The sequence below is a fragment of the Eupeodes corollae genome, chromosome 1, assembly GCF_945859685.1.
Source record: "Eupeodes corollae chromosome 1, idEupCoro1.1, whole genome shotgun sequence".
NCBI classification, from domain to species: domain Eukaryota; kingdom Metazoa; phylum Arthropoda; class Insecta; order Diptera; family Syrphidae; genus Eupeodes; species Eupeodes corollae.
In genome coordinates, this window is record NC_079147.1 from 197,260,718 (window position 1) to 197,281,748 (window position 21,031).

The window sequence follows — 21,031 nt, forward strand, 5'->3', positions numbered from 1 at the left end:
TATGACTAAATGACTTTTTCTTCCTTTTTTTTAACTTGACAAACATTTTATTTTCGCTTATCAAATATTTTATTTTTGTTCTTTTTTGACAATTTTGGTTTAAATAGTAATAATAACTCTTATATAAACATAAATAAACTTTTTTTTATTTAATATTGTATTTTTTTGCGCAAAGTTAATTTTTTGTTTTATTTTTTTTTTTTTTGTGGTAAGATAAACAGGTTTGTCTGTATAGTATATAATTATTATTATTTTTGTTTGTTGTAATTGTTGAACTTAAGGTTTTGTCTTTTTTTTTGTTTTATTTTACTATTTTACATTATTTATGGTTTTTTTATATTATACTCATAATAAATATATTAATTTATTTATTATGATGGTAAGTTTTTTGAAGTCAGTTTTCTATTGTTTGTTTTGCTTTATCTTTTTATTTTAGTTTTTATTATTTTAAAATACATACGATTTTAACAATATAATTATATAATTTGATATATGATCTGTTGTTTTTATTTTGTGTTGGTATTTTAAAATTAGTTTTATGCAATAATATTTTATATTTTATTTTTTGTTTGGTTCTAAGCATTTGAAAAACAATAATTATAATAATTGTTTTTGTTTTTCTTTTCTTTTATTTAATTTATTTTATATATATTTTTTGTTTATAGTTTTAATACTTAAATAGTTTTATATTTAATTTAATTTTAATTTGAATAAAATACAATTAAGCGTCCATGTTGGCCCTTTTTCTTATAGACATATTTTTATTTTATTTAGTTTTTTGTTAAACTTTAATTTAATTACAATTTATATCAAATATTATAGTGATTGGATTTTATTTACAGGATATGCTAGTTTTCTATTAAATAATAACAAATAATTTATAAATAGAATAGTTTGTAATTCTAAATACATTTTGTTTTGTTTTTTTTTTTGTTTGTTAATGGAGTATGTACATACATAATTTTGTCTTATATGAATATTATTAACTTTTAAATAATATTTTTGTTAATATTTTTTATTTATATTACAATATTTTTCTTATATAATTCTTAAAAGATTTTGATGTGTTGCCAAATTTATTGTTTTTTTTTTTATTTTGATGGGAAACAGAATTTTCTGAGCATTTTATTTAAAATAAATAAATTCGATATTGTAATAAAGATATGTTTATTTGTTTTGTTTTATTTTTTACTAATTTCAAAATGTGATACAAAAATCAAATAAAGTACATTTGTATTTAATTTAAAAAAAAAAACATCAACGTGAATTATGACTTTTATGAAAACACTTGTATCATGTCAGTTCCAAGATCAAATCTTACGGAACTTGAGCTTTCGATTTATTCATGTAAACTAGAACCGTTTTAATTCTGAGCCTGAAATATTTTTCAACCACTACAAAATTTAGAATTTTCAAGTTTTTTTTCTATTGTTAATATTTTCACTTTTGTCTTCCATTTTTTTTCAGTGAGATAACCAAAGCTTTGAATCCAGTTGGAAGATGTATTCGGTTTCAGAAAAATAATGTCATCTTTATACAAGCCAATACAAGTTTTTGGAAAAGGTGAGGTACTTCAAAACTATTTACTTAATTTTTTATTTCGATTTAAGATAAGTGTAAATTGAGTCAGTAAATTTTTTTTTCAACTTCTAACAATATTTGTAGGCTAATAAAGGAAAGAAGTGGTGCCCTCATAACCCGTATTTACTCTCCCATATAAATCATATTTAAAGGTTGTGTAAATAACAACTTTTTATTAAATTTAAACCTTCTACCTTAATTCGCTTAAAGTTCGTTCCTGATAATAAATGATATTGTTGAATTTATTGAAGCCCAAAAATCTGGACAAAGTTTTGGATTCTCTAAAATTTGATGTTCTGCCTGACTTCATCTATAGAATGTGCTTGTTGCAAGCCTACACGGATATAGGATTTTAATGGCCGAAAAAAAAATGCATTTCACTTGTGTTGCAACTCAAACCCCCATAAATATACTCAATCAGTGCATTAACGTATCTATAAGAATATCGGTCCAAGGTGTCAGATCTGCTAATTTATCTTTTTAGAGAAAAAGTTTCCAATTAAACAGCGGAAATTACGAGAAAACCAACTGGAACGCTCTCAAAAAATTGTTTAGGATCTTAAACTGGTCACCGTGCTTTCAGTGCAGAAAGGTAGCTTGTTTGATTCATATGGTGATGAACATTATTTTCGAGTTAAAACTATAAAACCCTAAGCTAAGTCATGATTCAATTTGAGACGTTATCAAGGAGAAAGAGGTTAGCTTTCGATGCCTTAGAACCAAGCCAACTGCTTAAAACAATATTTCTTATAAGTGAAAATTAGTTGGAAGCCATAATCTCAAATTTTTGAAAAGATATTCAAGTCGAAAATCAATTTTAACCAACTTTTGTTAAATTTTCTTTTAAGTTTTCAATTTTTATAACAAAACTGTCACTTCGATTTTTCTCAAAATTTAACACAATGTTGAAAACAATAGTTTTTAAAACATAAAAGTAGTTTAAAGCAAATATCTCAAAGGTTTGAAAAGTTATTTAAATCGGAAATAAAATTTTACCAACTTTTATTGATTTTTTTTGTTAAGGTTTTTATTGTTTTGGAGATAAAATCATTTTTTATTCGTAAAACTTTCGAGGTGACAATTTTTTTTTCTGTTTTTTTTTTATTGATGAAAAAAACCGTTAATTGGAGTTATTTCAAAAAATATACTTGGTTGGAATCACGTTACAATTTAGTATATAAAATTTAATGCATGTTTTTAGCGTTTTTCGTTCATGAGATATTTAGGGTTTATCAAAATGTTCACCTTTTTTTAAACTTCTATGATAAAAAAACGAAACACGCTATGGCCGATGAAAAAAACCTAGCGAACGTACGTACACACGCATGCACAGACATCTTTCTAAAAATCTTTTATTTTGACTCTAGGTACCTTGAAACGTAGAAAAATTGTGAAAATTTACAATTTTCCTCCTGTTCTTGAGAGCGTAAATGACTCTTCTTTCGCACTAGTGCAGTCGCAAAAGTACTGAAAGACCTTGACATACACTAATCCGCTGGCCCGGATAATATTCCCCCTATTGTTCTGAAGAGGTGTTCTTCAACGCTGGCAAAACCACTGCGTAAGCTCTTCCATCTGTCCTATTCTACAGGTCTCTTCCCGAGTGGATGGAAAACTGCATTTGTTCAGATTATTGCACTTGATATTTCAAAAGCATTTGATAGAGTTTGGCACCAAGCTCTCTTATCGAAAATGGGTGCTTTTGGTATTGATGAATCTCTTCTTCGTTGGATTAGAAATTACCTTTCTAACCGTTCGATACAAGTTGTATTAGATGGTTTCAAGTCTGAAATTCATAAAATAAATGCTGGTGTCCCCCAGGGCTCCATTTTGTCTCCGACTCTCTTCCTTATATTCATAAACGATCTTTTGTCTGTCACTTCTAATCCATTAAACTGATTCTAGATTCACATCCTTGTCCTTCGGATGTGGAATTTAAACGGCAGCGTATGATAAACTCATTAAATTCGGATCTTGACAGCATTGTCCAATAGGGAATCAAAAACCGTGTAGAATTTAATGCTTCGAAAACTCAATGCTGTCTCCTGTCGTTAAAGCGTAACCCACCTCCGATGCCGCTATCCATGAGCTGCACTTGCATCCAGGAAACTAATCAACTTTCAGTACTCGGTATGATTATCACAGATCACCTCTTATGGAACGATCACATATTCGATATAGCCAAAAATGCTGCCATGTGCTTAGGATTTCTCCGACGATGAAAGAAATGTTTCACCCCTTCTGATCTGGCTATAATCTACAAAGCTTTTATCTGTCCAAAGCTTGAATATAATTCGCATATCTGGGCAGGTGCCCCCAAAACAAATTTAAATCTCTTGGATAGAATTGAAAAAAGGGTTTTAAAAATGATAGGCGACAGAAATATAATCGAAACATTTACATCGCTAGAACACCGTCGTCGCAATGTTTCATGCCTTTCGTTGTTTTAAAGATATTTTTACAAACAATGTTCTGTCGAATTAGCCAGTTGCATTCCACCCCTTAAACAATTCAGCCGTAATACTCGCACTTCTAGGAATGTGCACCGGTATCTCCTTTTAAATCCTTCCCTATTTTCCTAACGCTCGCACTGTGTTCAAATATAAACATATAAAGGGTAATAAAAACCCCTTGAGTGCTTGTGAATTTAAAAAAAAAATGTTCGTTCTTTGGAGATTTCTAAGAAATCTCAATATAAAAAACCCTTGTTCTTTTACGCTAGCAAAATCAACACGGGGTAAGTTTTTTCTATCCATCTCGTTCTGAGAAATTCGAAATCAAGACTTCTTCATCCAATTTCCAAAAAAGACTTCTCTCTCAAATAATTAACCGTTAACACTAACGTTCATTGGATCATGAAAACTTTGATTGATTATCAGCTAAAGATATATCATCAGAGGCCCGCAGTACTGCTCTCGTAAGAATAGTAAAGCAGAGATCTCGTAGTTAATCTCTCCAAATAGTGGAGCAAATCTTCAAACCGTTTTGAACAAATCTAGATTTATTGCACTTTTTATTTCAAAGAAATTCGATAAATTGCAAATTTCAAAAATTGAGTGATTCCGGTATCAAAAAATCTTTTCTTTGTTAAATCGGAATTTTCTTTCAAAGCGTTCAATACAATTTGTTTTGGAAGAATTAAAGTCTGAAACCCCAGGGCTCGTTTTTGCTACTGACCCTCTTTCTCATTTTCTGGTCTGCTAATCGAATTGATTGTTTCGCTGACGATAGTCGTTTTAGCATTTCATATTCGTTTTCAGACACAATCTCTCTTTTTCAGATGTTGCAATGACAAAATATTCAAAATTTCACGACATTGTAGTACAATTAGGAATATAAAAACCGTGTGGAGTTCATAATGAGATATACCCCTTTTGCCATTGGCTAAGAGTGTCACGTTCTTCAATGAAACTGAATATCTCGATGTTTTCAATACCATATAAAGATCTTTTTGTTTTCCGAAATGAAACAAGTAATTCCTCTCCCTTTCAAATCTGGCAACAATTTGTATAACCTATATACACTCAAGACATACAAAATACTCTCTCTTGCTTAGTGAAGCCACTTTAACAATATTCAAAGAAGAGCTCCTAATGATTAATGATTTTTGAAAATACCATAACTAACTTAATTACATCACTCGATCGTAGTAGGGTTTCTTGCCTAATCCTTTTTGAGGGAATGCATTACCACGCTCTATCCTTAACTGTCATTACAGGATTGAGTTTTCCTTACTTAGAAAACTTGATTCAAATATCAGTATAATCAATAGTCCCTGAGATAAAAGTAATTATATTAACATTTAAACCGAATTTCTGAGAAACATAACACTTTCTTTTAGAGCAAAACTTATTTTTAAGAAAATGGTTAATATGTCCGTTTTTGTTTTCAAAATTTTATTTTGGATTTTCAAATTTTGAAAGATGACATTTCATAAAACTCAATTAGCATCACTTTACTGTATATTTCAAATGCTACGATTTTCTTAAAGACCGTTTTGTAAAACTTGATAAAATAAAATTACTAGAATAAAGAAAATATCAATTTTCAAACAGTGTTTTTCATTCATTCGTCATCTTTCAAGATTTTAAAAATATTTTGTTTTTAGATGAAATTTAAGTTTTCAGAATTTTGAACTTTAACAGTCCAAAATGAATCTAATTAGAATATTTTGATTCTCAGAATTGTCGTGATTTTTGAAATGGTAAGTGATTAAATAATTAGTCGCCTTAAACAAAAACCGTCAGCTGTTTAGGAATGTTCGTGAATTTAAGTTGTATTGACATTTAATTCTATTTTCGTTCCATATTAGTCCAATTGTTGTTATTTTTTAATAAACTAAACCATAAATCAAAGTCTTTTTCTAACATAAATAAATATTCTTTTTAAAAAGTTGTTCAACAAAAAATCTATCTCAGTTTGAAAACTCCATTTAAGTCAGAAATAGTCTTGGTGAATTTAATCTTTTTACAAACATTTTTCGCATTGACTTTTTGAAGACCTCTAAGCCTCTTTTTGAATTTTGTATATTTTCCCTAAATAAAAAATAAAATTAAATTGTATTTACATTTGTTTTTTATTATTATTGCAATCCGTTTAATTTTTGTTTGTCTCATTTTTACATTTAAAATTCAAACTTCACCTAAATACAAATAAAAGACAAATAAAATTAAAGACAACATAATCATAAATTTCCTTAACAGCTTTTGAAATTAAACATTTTTTTGTTGTTGTTTCTGAGTTTTTGATATGAATTGCAATAAGATACGTTTTGTTTACATAAATTTATATATATAGTCGTGTATTATTATTATTAAATATGTATAATTTCATATTAGGTATGGTAAAGATTCCTAAATGGTAATTTGATTAACATATTCCTTCACCTTCATCGTTGTTGTCGTCCTCGACTTATCTTAAGCATACCTTTTTTTCTTCTACATTTATGTATAAATACAGCAAAACAACAACCTTACCTCTGGCACTGCTCGTTCTTGTCCTCATCTTCGTCCTTACACTCGTCCTTCGACATCAACTTTGACTTTGACTTGAGCTCCTGTTCTCGTTCCAGCTTTTGCTCCCACTCCCACTCCTGCTGCTGGTTCTGCTCCTGTCGCAGTTGTAATTGTTTTCATCTTTTTATCCTGTTGAGTGATGGCGACATTATCGTCGTCCTTGTTGTTGTTGGCTTCGACGTCCTCGTTTGCGTCTCCTCCATTTTCATCATCGTCACGGCACACCCTGGCAAGCATATCCTTCGCCAAAGTTGTATGCTAATTAAATTGAAACTGAAAATTATGAAAATTCCCCAACTGATTGGGGACACAATGATGGTGGCAAGGATATCGTCGTTGTCGTCAACGAGTCTCTCCCTATCGCGATCTCGATGTCGACGACGAAGTCGACTTTTGGCTGCGGTGGATTGTTTTATTGTAAAGGATTCCTCCGAATCTTTGTGAGTCATTCTACTCCTGATGTCGATGTCGAACTCATGGGACTGCAGCAAGGGTATATAATCATCAGGCTGTTCGTAGAGTGTTGTGGTTGACATACCCATACCCATGCCAAGGCCCATTCCCGAATCCAACAGTCTCCAGCAGCAGCTGTTGGTCTTCGATGGCGATGCCGATGTCGTCGATGAGCTGCTCCTCAATAAATGTAAATTATAATGGAACAATGGCGATTTGCTCTTAATCCAGTAAATTATAGTCTCAACGATGAGACTTGCTCGTCCTTTTGCTCGTCCTCGTAATCGTTCTCGAATTCGCCTCAGCTCGCCTCCGAAGCCGAAGTCGAATCCGAAGCCCAATGATACTGCAGAATTGTGAAAAGCTCCTGGAGGATTGCGAATCGGTGGTTGGCCATTGTCGCCTGCAAAGACAAAGAGAAAACACACATACAATTCAAATAAAATTGGATTCTTGCGAAGAAGAATGTTTGGTTAAAAATAAGAAGATAAATGGGTTGGGTATGAGATAAGGGTATGGGTTTATGTGGGACGGGTTATTTCCGCAAAATGAAAATGATTCCCTCATATAAATTCAAGAGTCATTGGCTTTTTCTTTTTTGACTCTTGTGGGGGTGTAAAAGATTATGGGGTATCGCAAAAATTATATGACATTCATTACCACACCAAGTAGGACAAGAAGAGAAACGAAATTAATTCATAAGTTTGACGTGACGTAAGGACGCGGTGGCGACAAGCCACACGACCGACCATAATATACGAGTTCAAGATAAAGAAGTTTCAGATGATGGAAGTTTTTGGGAAAAGATTGATTTTTGTGCTCAAATTACCTTCTAGTTGGATTCATCTTCGGATGGTTATGGTTGGGTTAAAATAGGGGTTGAGTGGTTATAAACCCAATTATGATAACATTACAAAGAAATGGACCAAAAGGATGGGTTGTCGTTTGCGTTGTCTGTCAGGATTCAGGGTGGGGTTAATTTTGAGATTAAAAGATAAGTTCGATTTTTTGAAAACGATTTATGTGAAAGAGTTTAATTTATATGATATAAGAACAATGTCAGTCTGAAAAGTTTGGCAGACATATTTTGCCGTTTGAATTCACATGACCTTGAATGTTGGATTATAAGAGTTTCACTTTTTCTTCTTCTTTTAAGACGCGAAACTTGATTGAAATGTTTTGTTTTTTTTTTCAGCGGAAAATTAATTCTTCTTTTCTCAGATATTTTTTGACGAGACAAAAAGCAATGATAAAGTTATTTTATTGTTTTTTATTACTTCAAGGAACATGGTTTTTGTAATTAAAATAATTGCATGTCCTGGGTGAGGATGTTTCTAAATGCTTTCGTGTTTTTTATTAGAATCTTGAAAATAAATTATTTTAAGTAGTTACAAGGAAAAACATAAGAGTTTTTTCTTTGTGAATATTGACACGTGTAGTAGAAATTGATCCTATGTACAAAGTATGTGTATTTTCTGAAAAATAATACGAAATAAGTTTGGAAAATGTCTCGTCAGTTAACCCGTTCTTAAGGTTTTTTTTTTATTTTTTTGATTCGGGGTTAAATTGCATTTGCTTGGGTATATTTCTTAATTCTTAACCATTTTATTTAAGATACAATTTAATGTAATTGCTTGGATGCCCTGAAGATACCTTCAAGACGAAATTAAAACTCTTGAGTACTTGTTATAATCTTCAAAAGAAGGCATCATAACATTTAAGCGATATTTTAAAAATTCAATACCATGGCGATTTATTTTTCCCTTCCTTGTCGATATTGTTGTTCACTTTAGCGGAAACAAATTTATGATTGTTAATAGCAGCCATTTTTTTTATATTTTATTTCTGTTACTGGGATAACGAATAAAGCTAACAAATAGGAAAGTGTAGTCATTGATCCAAAGGGACCTTTGAATGCATATTGTTTTTCAGAGTGTGTATGTAAATTGTGGTAAGAAATTTTGAGATAAGCAAAATATTCCACATTCATGTAGTACGGCAAAATTCACAATATCTGAACTTCACAGGATTTTTTTTTTAAATTGTACACACTTTTAGAATTTTAACGTTTCAGAACGGAGTGCGAGTGTTAGGAAAATATAGAAGGATTTGAAAGGAAATATCGGTGCATATTAATCTTATGATTCTGGACATTAATATGAGAGGGAAAAACAGAGTTCGTTGTTGCATAAGTCTGAAATTGACCTCAAGAGTAAACTGATGAGCATTCCTGAAACTGTGAGTATTGCGGCTGAAAAGCTATCGTACTGTTTGTAAATAATATCGATAAAACAACAAAAGACATGCGAAATTCCTGCGGTTTATGGCAAATATCAAAGAGGTGATCTGTGATACACATATTGAGTTCCAAAAGTTGGTTATTTTACAGGATGCAAGTTCCACTTATGAATGTTGGAATCAGGTATGGATTACGCTCTAACGACCGATACCGGAACTTAATTAGCTTATCAAACACTGCCGTTTTAGTTTCAATCTTGAAACAAGTATGAAAAGCTGATGGTAATTTCGTCAGCGAAACAGTTTGATGGATTAGAATTGCCTGACAAAAGATCGTTCGTGAGTATAAGGAAAAGAGTCGGAGATACAAAACAGAGATCTAGCACTTATTTTATGAGTCTTAGAATTGAAACGATTTTATAGAATTTAAATTGAACGGGTAAAAGAGTGGTGTCTAATCCTACGAATAAGAGATTCATCAATACCAAAGACACGCATTTTCGATTAGAGAGATTGGTGCCGAACTTTATAAAATGTTTTTGAAATATGCAATACTATAAATAATTAAACCAACGGTCTAAACATTGCTATGAAAGTCATACTGCTGCTCATTAGGAAGTTTTCGTTCTTCGATATACTTCTTAAGCTGATAATATATCAACGTTTCTATGACCTTGGAAAGAAGGCGCGTTTGTGATGTTTTGCAATAGTTGGAAAAGGAAGATGACAGGCTGGACAACTGCAGTTTTTCATCCGCTCGAAAAAAGAGCTTTAGTGCAGAAAGGATGGATAAGGACTAGTGGGTTTGAGCTCTCAAAAATAGGAATAATCATGGTATTCTTGGTAGCATCGAATTAACAGCAAACTGAGCTGTAAGCAAGTTAGCTTCATCAATCGGGCTCACATTATGAGTTTCATTGTGAACCAGCGTTGGAACTGAGGATGAGGTGGTTCCTTTGGGACCTCGTAGTGTTTTTGGCCGTAGTTTCTGGTCATGTTAAAATTTGGTTCGTCGAATATGAAAATTAGAAGATTTGTTGAGCTTGTTTCGGTTTTCCTCAGTGGCCTTATAACAACGGAAACTCAAATTTTTTTTCCTAACCACCTCTTTACAGCTTGAATCAAAGCATGAGTTCTGTTTGGGTTTGATAGATTTTACCATATTAGGGAAAGTATTTTTCATTCCTCAAAAAATTCCATTTATAACCACATCTAAGTTGAAATCCAGGTCACTATCGAGAAAGCATGGAGATTAGTAAAAATTTTTGAAGAATTTATTGAGACAGACCCATTTGTTTTTTTTTGTACCGCCTTACTGTACGCAAAGGAGTTTTTTCTTTAACTAACATTTTTGACACTAGAAATTTTTCTCCAAGCACATTAGACCATTGTATTGCATGATACAATTGTGCCTAGAGGCAGTAGTACCTTTATTTCATATTTATTAGGCTCAGGCGCTAAAACAAATCTAGGGTTTTGACAGATTGACCTGCAACAAGCTGTTAAAATGTTACAAGCAAAGATTGTGGTACCATACAGTATAGTACATAATCCCATACTTATAGAAGTTGATACTTTTTTAGTATGGGTCTCCAGGCTTTACTAGCTTGTCATAAATACCCTACACTTCTTTCCGTGTTGAAGGTCTCGTGGTAAGGAAAAAAAAGCATTTTCTTACCTTTTTCTGTTGAAAACCGTTTTAACATTAGCGGTTCCGCGTTTTCTTTTAAGATTTGTGTGAAACAAATGAAGATGAAGATTTTAAGAAATACCTTACATTTTTTTTAAGTAAGGTTTTATGGATTTTGTAAACCATCACGAATTTTATTGAAAAAAACTACTTTATGATGGTAGAGAAGTCGAAAAAATGTCACCCACTATTGCGTCTAACCATTGTGTATATTGATTTCAAACTTGGAATCTTAGGTTTTCAGCAGATTCGCGTTAGGTGTTATTTCTAAAAACCACAGCAGTCTCTACACAAATTGTTTGGTAAAAAATCGGAAAACCTTAAAAATAACTGATAAAAGTTAAAATGTGAGCAAATTACCAGGTTTGTGTCAGTTAAAACTTGCTTGTGCTACCACAACATTACATATATTCAATTATATTAATTGAGAAACTTTTGTACCTTCACTAGGATTCGAACCCAGCTTAGTAAGCTACTTGGTCTGGACACTTTTAATTTAATCAAACATTTTTTTTTTTTATTTTTCAAAAACATAACTTTATTTTTTAAAATTCGATATCTCCAAAACCGGACAACAATGTAAAACGTATATTAATAAACTTCAAACAACTGAGTACTATACCAATATTTTTAAACCTAAATTGGAAATTTTATATAAGAAAAAATGATTAAAAAACTATTTTCCAAAAAAAGTTTTTTTTTTTAATTAATTAATATAAGTAAATTTAACAATTTTAAAATAAAATAATAACAACATTTGTAAACAGAATTTTTGGATATAGTCCACTTTTTATAAAGATTTTTCTTCTCAAACAATGTGTCTTAATAATTTTTAAATATCAAAAATGTCAACTTTTTTCTATTTTTGGGATATATTAATTATTTTTCTTCAAAATTCGATATTCCAAAAACGGGTCAACATTTTCGAAGGAAATTCATTCGAAACTTTTTTTATAAAGAAATTAGTTTAGAAAAAAAGCTCAAGCTACTATAAGACAGTCAACGCGTTGACTCTGTGACTTAAAAATGATGTCACAACCGGTCCAAGGTTGGCACTTTTGCGATCGTCAATATAAAATGCTGTCAACCCCTTGCCTAGCATATTGACGCATTGACTCAATTTTTTGGCAGTATAATGTGTGAGTCAATGATATTGGCACACGATGACTAATTTTCGGAACTATCGGTCATTTCAATGACTGCGTCAAAACATATGTTTAATTTATTTCTATAGTAATAAATATGGAAATTAAATTAATTTCTAAACTCTAATTGACTTTAAATATGTAATGTTGACTCATATACATACTAATTTTATTTATTTATTTATTTATCCATATACGGATATAAATCTAATAGATTACTGACAATTTTGATATAAAAATATAATTAAATACTTAAAGCTAATTTATAATATGCTTTGCAATTGGATTTTAAATTCACATTTGTTTGTAGAAAGATCAAGTTCGTTACATATAGTGCTGAAAAATTGTATGCATCTAGAAAATGGTTCGTTGCAACCATAATTACATCTATGTTTAGGATTGTTAAAGAAAAGACGAAGAATCTTCTTTCCGGAAAATAGATTTCAAAATTATAAATGATTTGTGGGCATTTGATACGGTATGAAAATACATCATGGACAAACGGTACACATTGAACAGAACGCCTTTTTTTGTCAAGAATCAAGTCCAATCAAAGAACATCTTGACGGATATGAAAAAGTATCAATTCTCCCTTTGAGTTGCCTAACAACAAATCTTGTGAAAGCCTTTTGAACTCTTTCAATACAAGTTATGCCAATGGAAGTAGAAGGACACCAAACAATTGAACAATCCTCAAGGATCGGACGAACTAATGACATGTACACTGATTTCAGAGCATAAGGGTTAGAAAAATCATTGCAGTTTCGCTTGACGAAACCAAGCATTGAATTAGCCCTTGCGAAACGAAAAAGACAACTTCGGATCAAAAATGACTCCAAGATCACGAATCTCAGATTTGCGATCAAGAATCTGGTTGAACATATTGTAGTTGTGGATCATAGGAACTAAAATACGATGTGCCGTAAACACATTACACTTTGTGATATTTAATGGAAGGATATTCCTATCACACCAATCAAATAAAACATTTAAATCATTTTGAAGATTTTGCTGATCAATTCTATTTTTGATACAAAGAAAAATTTTCATGTCATCAGCATACATCAAACAAGATGCTTTTTTAAGAAGAGAGGGGATATCATTAACAAATATATTGAAAAGAAGTGGTCCAAGATGGCTACCTTGAGGAACTCCTGATGAAGCTTGTATGATATTGGAGAATAATTTCCCCAATTTCACGCATTGTGTTCTTTTATAAAGGAAATCCATTTCAGAAGCAATCCGTGAATGCCAAAAGCTCGAAGTTTAACTAAAAGCATTTCATGACAAATAGAATCAAATGCTTTTATAAAATCTGTGTAGATAGTATCTACCTGATAACCAGATTCTAATGAATCGACGACATATTAACAATAAAGCATGAGACTTGCCTGGCATAAACCCATGTTGTTCAACGCAAATATGCCCTTTTATACTAAAATACAAACGATCTTTTACTAACAGCTCAAATAATTTAGTCATAATTTTCGGAATTAACGAATTGACAATGACAATCAATCACGTTGACTCACATGCGCTTTTATGCATTTTAGGACATTATTGACCTGTCATTCGTTTTCAGCATTGACTTATAAAGTTTTTTTTTTGTTCCAGGGAGTTTTTGAGTTGACCCTTTAAGTTGACGGTGTAATTCTAGTTTAAGATAAACTTGTTCTTAACTTGGTTAGTGCGTTGGACTGTCATGCAAGAGGTCTTTGGTTCAATCCCTGCCAGTGTCACCTGAATTTAAAAAAAAATTATTTTCGCGGGTACTGCCTCTTGCGAGGAATTGACAAATCCTTCAAGAGTAATTCTTGTCATGAAAAAGTGCTTTCTCAAATTAGCCGTTCGGATTCGGCCTAAAATTGTAGGTCCCTTCCATTCCTGACAACAGTTCTCTCACACAGGAATGGTTGAGAGTTGTAAGTCACTAGGCCCTGGTTCACAACGGACTGTTGCGCCACCCAATTAAATTTAATTCAATGTTCTTAACTTCCCATAGGAAGTTATTTAGGTATATTGTTTAACCTTAAAATGATGGTAATATTTCTTACGAGATACTTTGGATATTATTAGCTTTTTTCTGCGACTCAGTCACGCACCGTATTTGGTATTTTTACTGCATTTTGATAATTACTGCAGTAAATATAGAAAACAAATTAAATGTTTAATCCAAAAATTTCCGTTTTGAAGATATTTGTGCAGTTTTGAATGTTAAGTTTTAAAATAATAATTTTCCAAGAATCGATAAAATATTTATATGCCACGGTCCGTGTTACTGATAATTAATCTTAATATTATATCCATCAAATTATATATAATAAATATTTCAATTTCCTATTTAATGAGTCCAATCTATTCATATAAACACACGATGCAGTTCCAGTTGCAGTATTATGTTCCTAAAAACTGCCTGTGGTTGAACATTTAACATTTTAATTGGATTTTTGCACCCAATTATCTACAAATATATCTTGTCAAAATGAATCTGAAAATAATAAACCAATATCAAAATAAATTGATATACAATTTTTAGAAGCTAATCATTATTTGTATGTATTTCAGTGAAAGAAGAATATTGTTGTTATTATGTGTGTGTGCGTGTGGTTTTTGGATAGAATTTTAATTGGATTTTATTTTAGTTTATAGAGTTTGAAAAATACAACAATTGTGAAAAAATTGAGTTTGCAATTTTTTGTTTCATTAAACAATCAAAATTAGATTATTTAGTGCGGTGCTGACTTTTGTTAAAAAGTTCATGATTAATAATAGTTTGATGTTATAGGTTGAAATTATTTTAATTTGTTTGTGTTGCCTAAAAATTAATAAAATTTTAAAATGCATGATTGACGTAAAGGACCTGTGGTGTTTCTGAATTTTGAATAAGTTGGGAAATATGAAAATAATTGTGTGAATATTTAAAATAGAAGTCATTTTAAAATATGCTAAATATAGCGAATCAAATGATGAAAGGGATGTATTTGTCTGCATTGAATATTTACATTTTTTTAACAACGTAAATGGTCAGCTTTTAGAAGAGCACACTATGGCCGTTAGTTGGGATCGTGTTTTTTATATGCCATCTTCAAATGAACAGATGGAGTTCTTAACTCAAAATATTCAACTACTGTATGACACTCCCGTACCATTAAAAACTAAAACTTTAAAACCAAATAATAAGCCATGGTTTACGAGTACCATACGAGTGTTAATGCAACTACGGGATGATGCGTACAACAATTGGAAGCGTTATCGGTTGATTGAGTTGCGACGTACGTATTGTTTGCTTTGTAACAAAGTTGTTGCTGAAATACGATTAGTCAAATCACAAACTTTCTCTCATCAGCTTAATACTTCATTGAACGGGCGACAATTGTGGAAGGACTTACGCAATATTGGTATTGGAAAGTCAAGAAACGTGGCAGCTGAGGTTGTAGATGTTAATACACCCAACCAAACCTTTGCCTCTTTGCCATCGACACTGGTGTCTTCGTCGAGTACATCAGAAATTTTACCATTTACGGATCAGTCAGATAATCTTGGTTTTGGTTTTTGCTCTGTAGATACTGCTGATGTTGTTGAAGGTCTGCTGTCTGTTAAGTCAAACGCTGTTGGACTGGATTCTATTCACCCTAAATTTGTGTATATGATTTTGCCTATCGTGTTGCCATCTCTTACGTTCGCTTTCAATACGATTTTAATGTTGGGAGTGTATCCTGAACTGTGGAAGGTAGCCAAAATCATTCCACTCCCAAAAAACGCAAAAGGCGTTGATTTCAGGCCTATCTCAGTCCTTTCCTACTTGTCGAAAGTCTTTGAGAAAATTTTGCAGAAACAAATCAATATTTATCTTACGGCGAGTTCTATGCGTACACCTAAACAGTCTGGTTTTCGTAAAAAGCACAGCTGCATCACAGCACTTTTGAACGTCACTGAAGACATAAGGCAAGCGTTGGATAAGGATGAGTTAACATTTTTGGTTCTGCTTGATTTCTCAAAGGCTTTCGACACAGTTAACCATCTCAATTTATGTAAAAAGCTTATTCCGAAGTTTTATTTTTCACCATTTGCTACGAAGGTTATTTATTCTTATTTGACTAATAGAACACAAGCAGTTCAAGTTGGTGACAACTTGTCTAATTTTTTGCCGCTTGCTTCTGGTGTTCCTCAGGGGTCCATATTGGGTCCTCTATTGTTCTCAATTTACGTCAATGAACTTCCATCCTTGGTTGATAATTGTTCTTGTCAAATGTATGCTGATAACGTTCAGCTGTAGCTAAGCTGCCCACTTGGACTCATTGAGCATGTGGCTTTCTGTGTCAATGAAGACCTTGAAAAAATTTTAAATTGGTCCCAATTAATTGGTCTTATTTTGAACCCAAAAAAATCAAAATGTAGAAAGAGTCTAGATCTTGATTATTTTCCGCCGATTATGTTGAGCAATGCTAAAATCGAATATGTTGAAACTGCCAAAAATCTCGGAGTGACTTTTAACCGCTTTTTGACTTGGGAAAATCATATAAATGGACTTGTCGGTAAAGTATATGGTGTTCTACGTGCATTATGGGTTAGCCAGTCTTTTAAGCCGGTAAAAACACGTTGCCAAAACTTTAATATTACCGATTTTGACATATGGCTGCGAAATATACTGCAAGTGCAATTACGTAAGCGAACGTAAACTCAATGTTGCCTTTAATAGTACTGTTCGTTACGTCTTGCCAAAACTTTAATATTACCGATTTTGACATATGGCTGCGAAATATACTGCAAGTGCAATTACGTAAGCGAACGTAAACTCAATGTTGCCTTTAATAGTACTGTTCGTTACGTCTTTGGCCTACGAAGATACGATAGAATATCTGATTTTGCTACGCTGCTGCTGGATAATCCGTTTGAAAATTATCTTGAACTTCGCAGTTTGATCTTGCTCTCTGACATACTGCTTACACGCCAACCACAATACTGTTTTGGCAAAATTAGTTTTGCTACCTCGCATAGATCTCGTCAACTGATTCATCCTCGCCATTCGTTTTTAACATCCGAGCAATATTACCACGCAATATTAAAGAAATTCAAAACACAACAAGAATTAAAAAGGTTTTAAAAAGTCATTTTTCAGTAAATACTTAAATGAAATTTAAAAATTGTATTATACATAAATATATATTCTTTTCTCTCTCTCATTAGCGTTTAATTATATTTGATTCAATTTTAATATTAATTTAACTAATTGCTTGCTCTACTCTGTAAAATTAGCTTATAACTATCTTATAAGATATTGTATCTTAAAGTTATTTAGCAATCACGAAATAAAATAAATAAATAAATAAATAAATAAATTGTGTGATCTATTATTTTCTTTTTATATAAGGTCTTTCGCAATGTGCCAGAGACATGGGCTTAGGGTTTTTGAAAAAAGTTAGTGGCTTACATTAAATATAAATAAATCAGATGACGAAATAGCTCGTAAAAAGCTTGTTACTCGAGCTTATAAACGAGCCCTTTGATGGAATTCAAACTGAAGCTTTGGGCATATAGCAGATCAGAAGAAAAACGTAGCTTCTGCACGGAAAGAAGTGTAGGGCTTTTATGACAAGCTAGTATGGCCTGGAGACCCCTACTAAAAAAGTATCATTGATATTCCTACATTGTCTTGTAACAACTTCTATAAGTATGGGATTATATACTTTACTGTAGGGTGCCACAATCTTTGCTTGTAACACATAAGCACATAGTACGTTTGACGAGACAACATTGCCTTCAGTCCCATACTTTACAGGAGATGTCGCAATGCTACTAGTTTTTCTCTACTACTGTACTGTACTACTGACTTTTCTGCTGAGCGTTGTGGATGTCGCCAGTCAGTAGGGGCTGACGCCCATAATGACATTGGCGTATCGGCTATAACTATTGTCGACGTTACTATTCCCAGGGTGGCCAAATTAACTATGCTTTCCAATGGAAATCTTCTAAGCCATACAGTATTGCGTTTACACCCATACTGACATTGTAATAGTCGCAATGTATTTCTTTCCGTGTATCAATAGTATCAATTTTTTGAAATATCTTAAAAAATATTTCAATAATGTTCAAAACTGTATTCTTTTTTAATTTGAGCAGATAGTTCGAAGTTCATGTTCGAAATCAGGACTAGAAATTATTTTCAAAGCGTATTTTTTAAAATTTTAAAAGATTGTACGAAACTTCATATGGAGCCAAATAAAGACTGTTAACTTATAAGAATTTCCATTAACTAACTCAGATACAAAAATGATTGAAACTGTATCTACAAAAATAAAGATTTGAACGTTGAATAATCACTACACAATTTATTGTTAAGGAATGCGAAAGAAAACCTAAAACAAAGATGTTAAGGCTATAGGTGTTTGGCTGTCTTTGGCATTTTTAAAGGTGGATATTTAAAAACCTGGAGCCTAGCAACTTTGAAAAGTAATGACTATTGAATTGTACCTTATTCTCAATCTTAGACAACACAAATTCGATTGAACCTATTGTTAATCAAAAACTTTTTCAGGTCGAATATTATTTCCTGTATCGGAATTAGTTCTCAGATTTTTAAAATTAAGATGAATAACGCTTTCACCTTAGAATTCAAAATTCATGTTCTTTGACAAATTCTTCAAAATAAAACAAAAAATAGCCTATGTCCATTGTTGCTTAACTTCGTTTTATTTCTTCATTTTCAAAACTATTCATATATTTTATTGTAAGTTTTCGACAACTTTTCAAATCAAACTCTTATTTGAAAATAAAAATTCCTTTTTGCTTGTTCCTGAAAAGCTTTTCAAATTCTTATAATAATTCGCAAAGCTTATTGTTTCATGAAACAAAACGAACAAATACTTTGCAAAATAACACAACTTTTCACTTTTCAGAAAAGACTTTGCATTTTGCAAATTTGAGTTTGGTGAAATGTATTTTGCAAAGAGAAAAACTTTTCAATTCAATAATTACTTCTTAACAAAAATTTGAGTTTGGTGAAACTTAATTTGCAAAATAAAAGTTCAACTTTGAAAAGTAAAAAGTTTTTGGTTAAAAAAATAGGACCCTAATGCGATAGAAAATTTTAGGGCAAGATTCGAATTAAGGACAACTTGGTCCTTTGGAAAAGTGTTGCTTTAAAAAAAAAACGAAATTTTGTATATTGAATTTGAAGAGTTAAATTCATCGTTCGATTAAATTTTTGGTAACATCGTAGTCACCTTTAAAAGATGACAGCTTTAAAAGCGAAAGTTATGGAATGGAGTTTATATTTTATAAATTTTTTTTTGTCAACAATTCATCAATAAGCGAAAAATATTGAAATTTAAAAGTATGCTTCAGGTTTTATATTTTTGTACCCTTTTAAAAACAGTTAGAAGTTCATGCTTGAACCAACATTTTTAATCATAAGAAAACAATTATTTATTTTGTTAAAATTTGTCAAACCAATATTTTTCAATTATTAATAACTTTTAAAATACATGAAGAAAAATAAAAAAAAACGAAAACCGAAAACCGAATTCCAATCAATATCACCGTCGCAAACACAAAACCCAATTAAATTAATCAATCAAATAAACGTAGGTACATTTGTTATTTTTTTGTATTGTATTCCGAAAAATAAATCAAGTGAAAAACACACACCTGACTTACCTTCTCGTATGTCGAATTGAATTTTCAATATAAAATAAAAATTTACCATAAAATGTTGTTCCCGCGTTCTTTAGAATTTTATTTTATTTATTTATAAAAATTAAATTATAAAAAAATGTATAAAAATCAAAATACATTGAAATTCTATTTTCCAACCCACCACAAATGACAAAAACAATAATATAAAACAAAAACTGAAAAACAACAATCCCTGACCCCTTTTTCGCACCGACTCGCATTCATTTTGTTATTCATTCCACAAATCAATATATCTCATCTGAAACCGCCTTGAATTGTGTACAAATCAATCTGTCTCTACAATTCATGATTCAAATAGGCAAATTCTCAATGTGAAATCCTTCATACACTCGTTCAAAAACAACACAAAAACGAATCCAACAAATTCAAAAAATAGAAAAATTTAAATCAATTTCATTTTGTCCTGTGCTACGTGGAAAAAATCTGTGGAGATTTTTGTCATGTTCTTTTTTTTTAGCCCCCTCCTATCCAGATATAACCATTTCAGTATGAATAGAACTTTTTTATACCTGATAGCGTTCGGCAAGGCGGGTATCCCCGCGTCCCCGCTCCAACCTATACACGTTGGCACGGTCGCGGTCGGTGCAGTGTACATAGTACAATACGTATACAAATTCCAAGGAAAAACACAAACTATAGAAAATTCTATTTCCCAGGCCATCAGGACATGTCCATTTCGCAGTTTTCCGTTGATATCCTAGATATAAAAGTAGAGGAGAGTATATAGCGAGAGTCAATGCCACAACCATTGAAAACAGCACCACCAGCAGGAATACCAAACACAAAACCACTTAATTCAATAGACATGCCAAAATTGCAATTTGTGGGATATTTGGCAGGCAAAGTGCAAAAAACAAAATGAAAAAAATGAACAAGGATATATTGTATAGGTTGAGGATATTTTTCTAACCATCAAACCATCATCCGAAGCCAAACCTCGCAACAATAGCTTCGATGGAAAATAACCCGTGATAAATAAATAAATAAATTAGAAAAAATGAAATTTTTCAAATGGAAATGAACAAAAATTGAAAAAGAAGAACTTCATTCAACGAGGAAATCTATTTTATTTGACACATAGCCGAATTGTTTTGACCAATTGACAATAAATTGGAAGCAAATTCCAATGATTTTTGTTAAAAAATAAAATGGAAAACAATAAAAGGTCAAATTACTTTTTTTTAAATTCCCATAGTTCCATCAGGAAGTGATTT

At 31.5% G+C, this 21,031-nt stretch overlaps 1 protein-coding gene across 1 annotated transcript in view; it reads right to left on the minus strand.

Annotated features, from left to right (window-relative positions):
- Window positions 1-6,506: 6,506 nt before the first annotated feature.
- The window catches only part of LOC129939311 (neural cell adhesion molecule 1), a 296,828-nt gene continuing 282,303 nt past the window's right edge, over window positions 6,507-21,031 (minus strand). Inside the window, exon 11 of the mRNA XM_056047286.1 lies at window positions 6,507-7,452. Within this exon, the coding sequence (XP_055903261.1) occupies window positions 6,713-7,452 (740 nt within the window). The 3' untranslated portion in view covers window positions 6,507-6,712. The remainder of the gene's footprint in view (window positions 7,453-21,031) is intronic.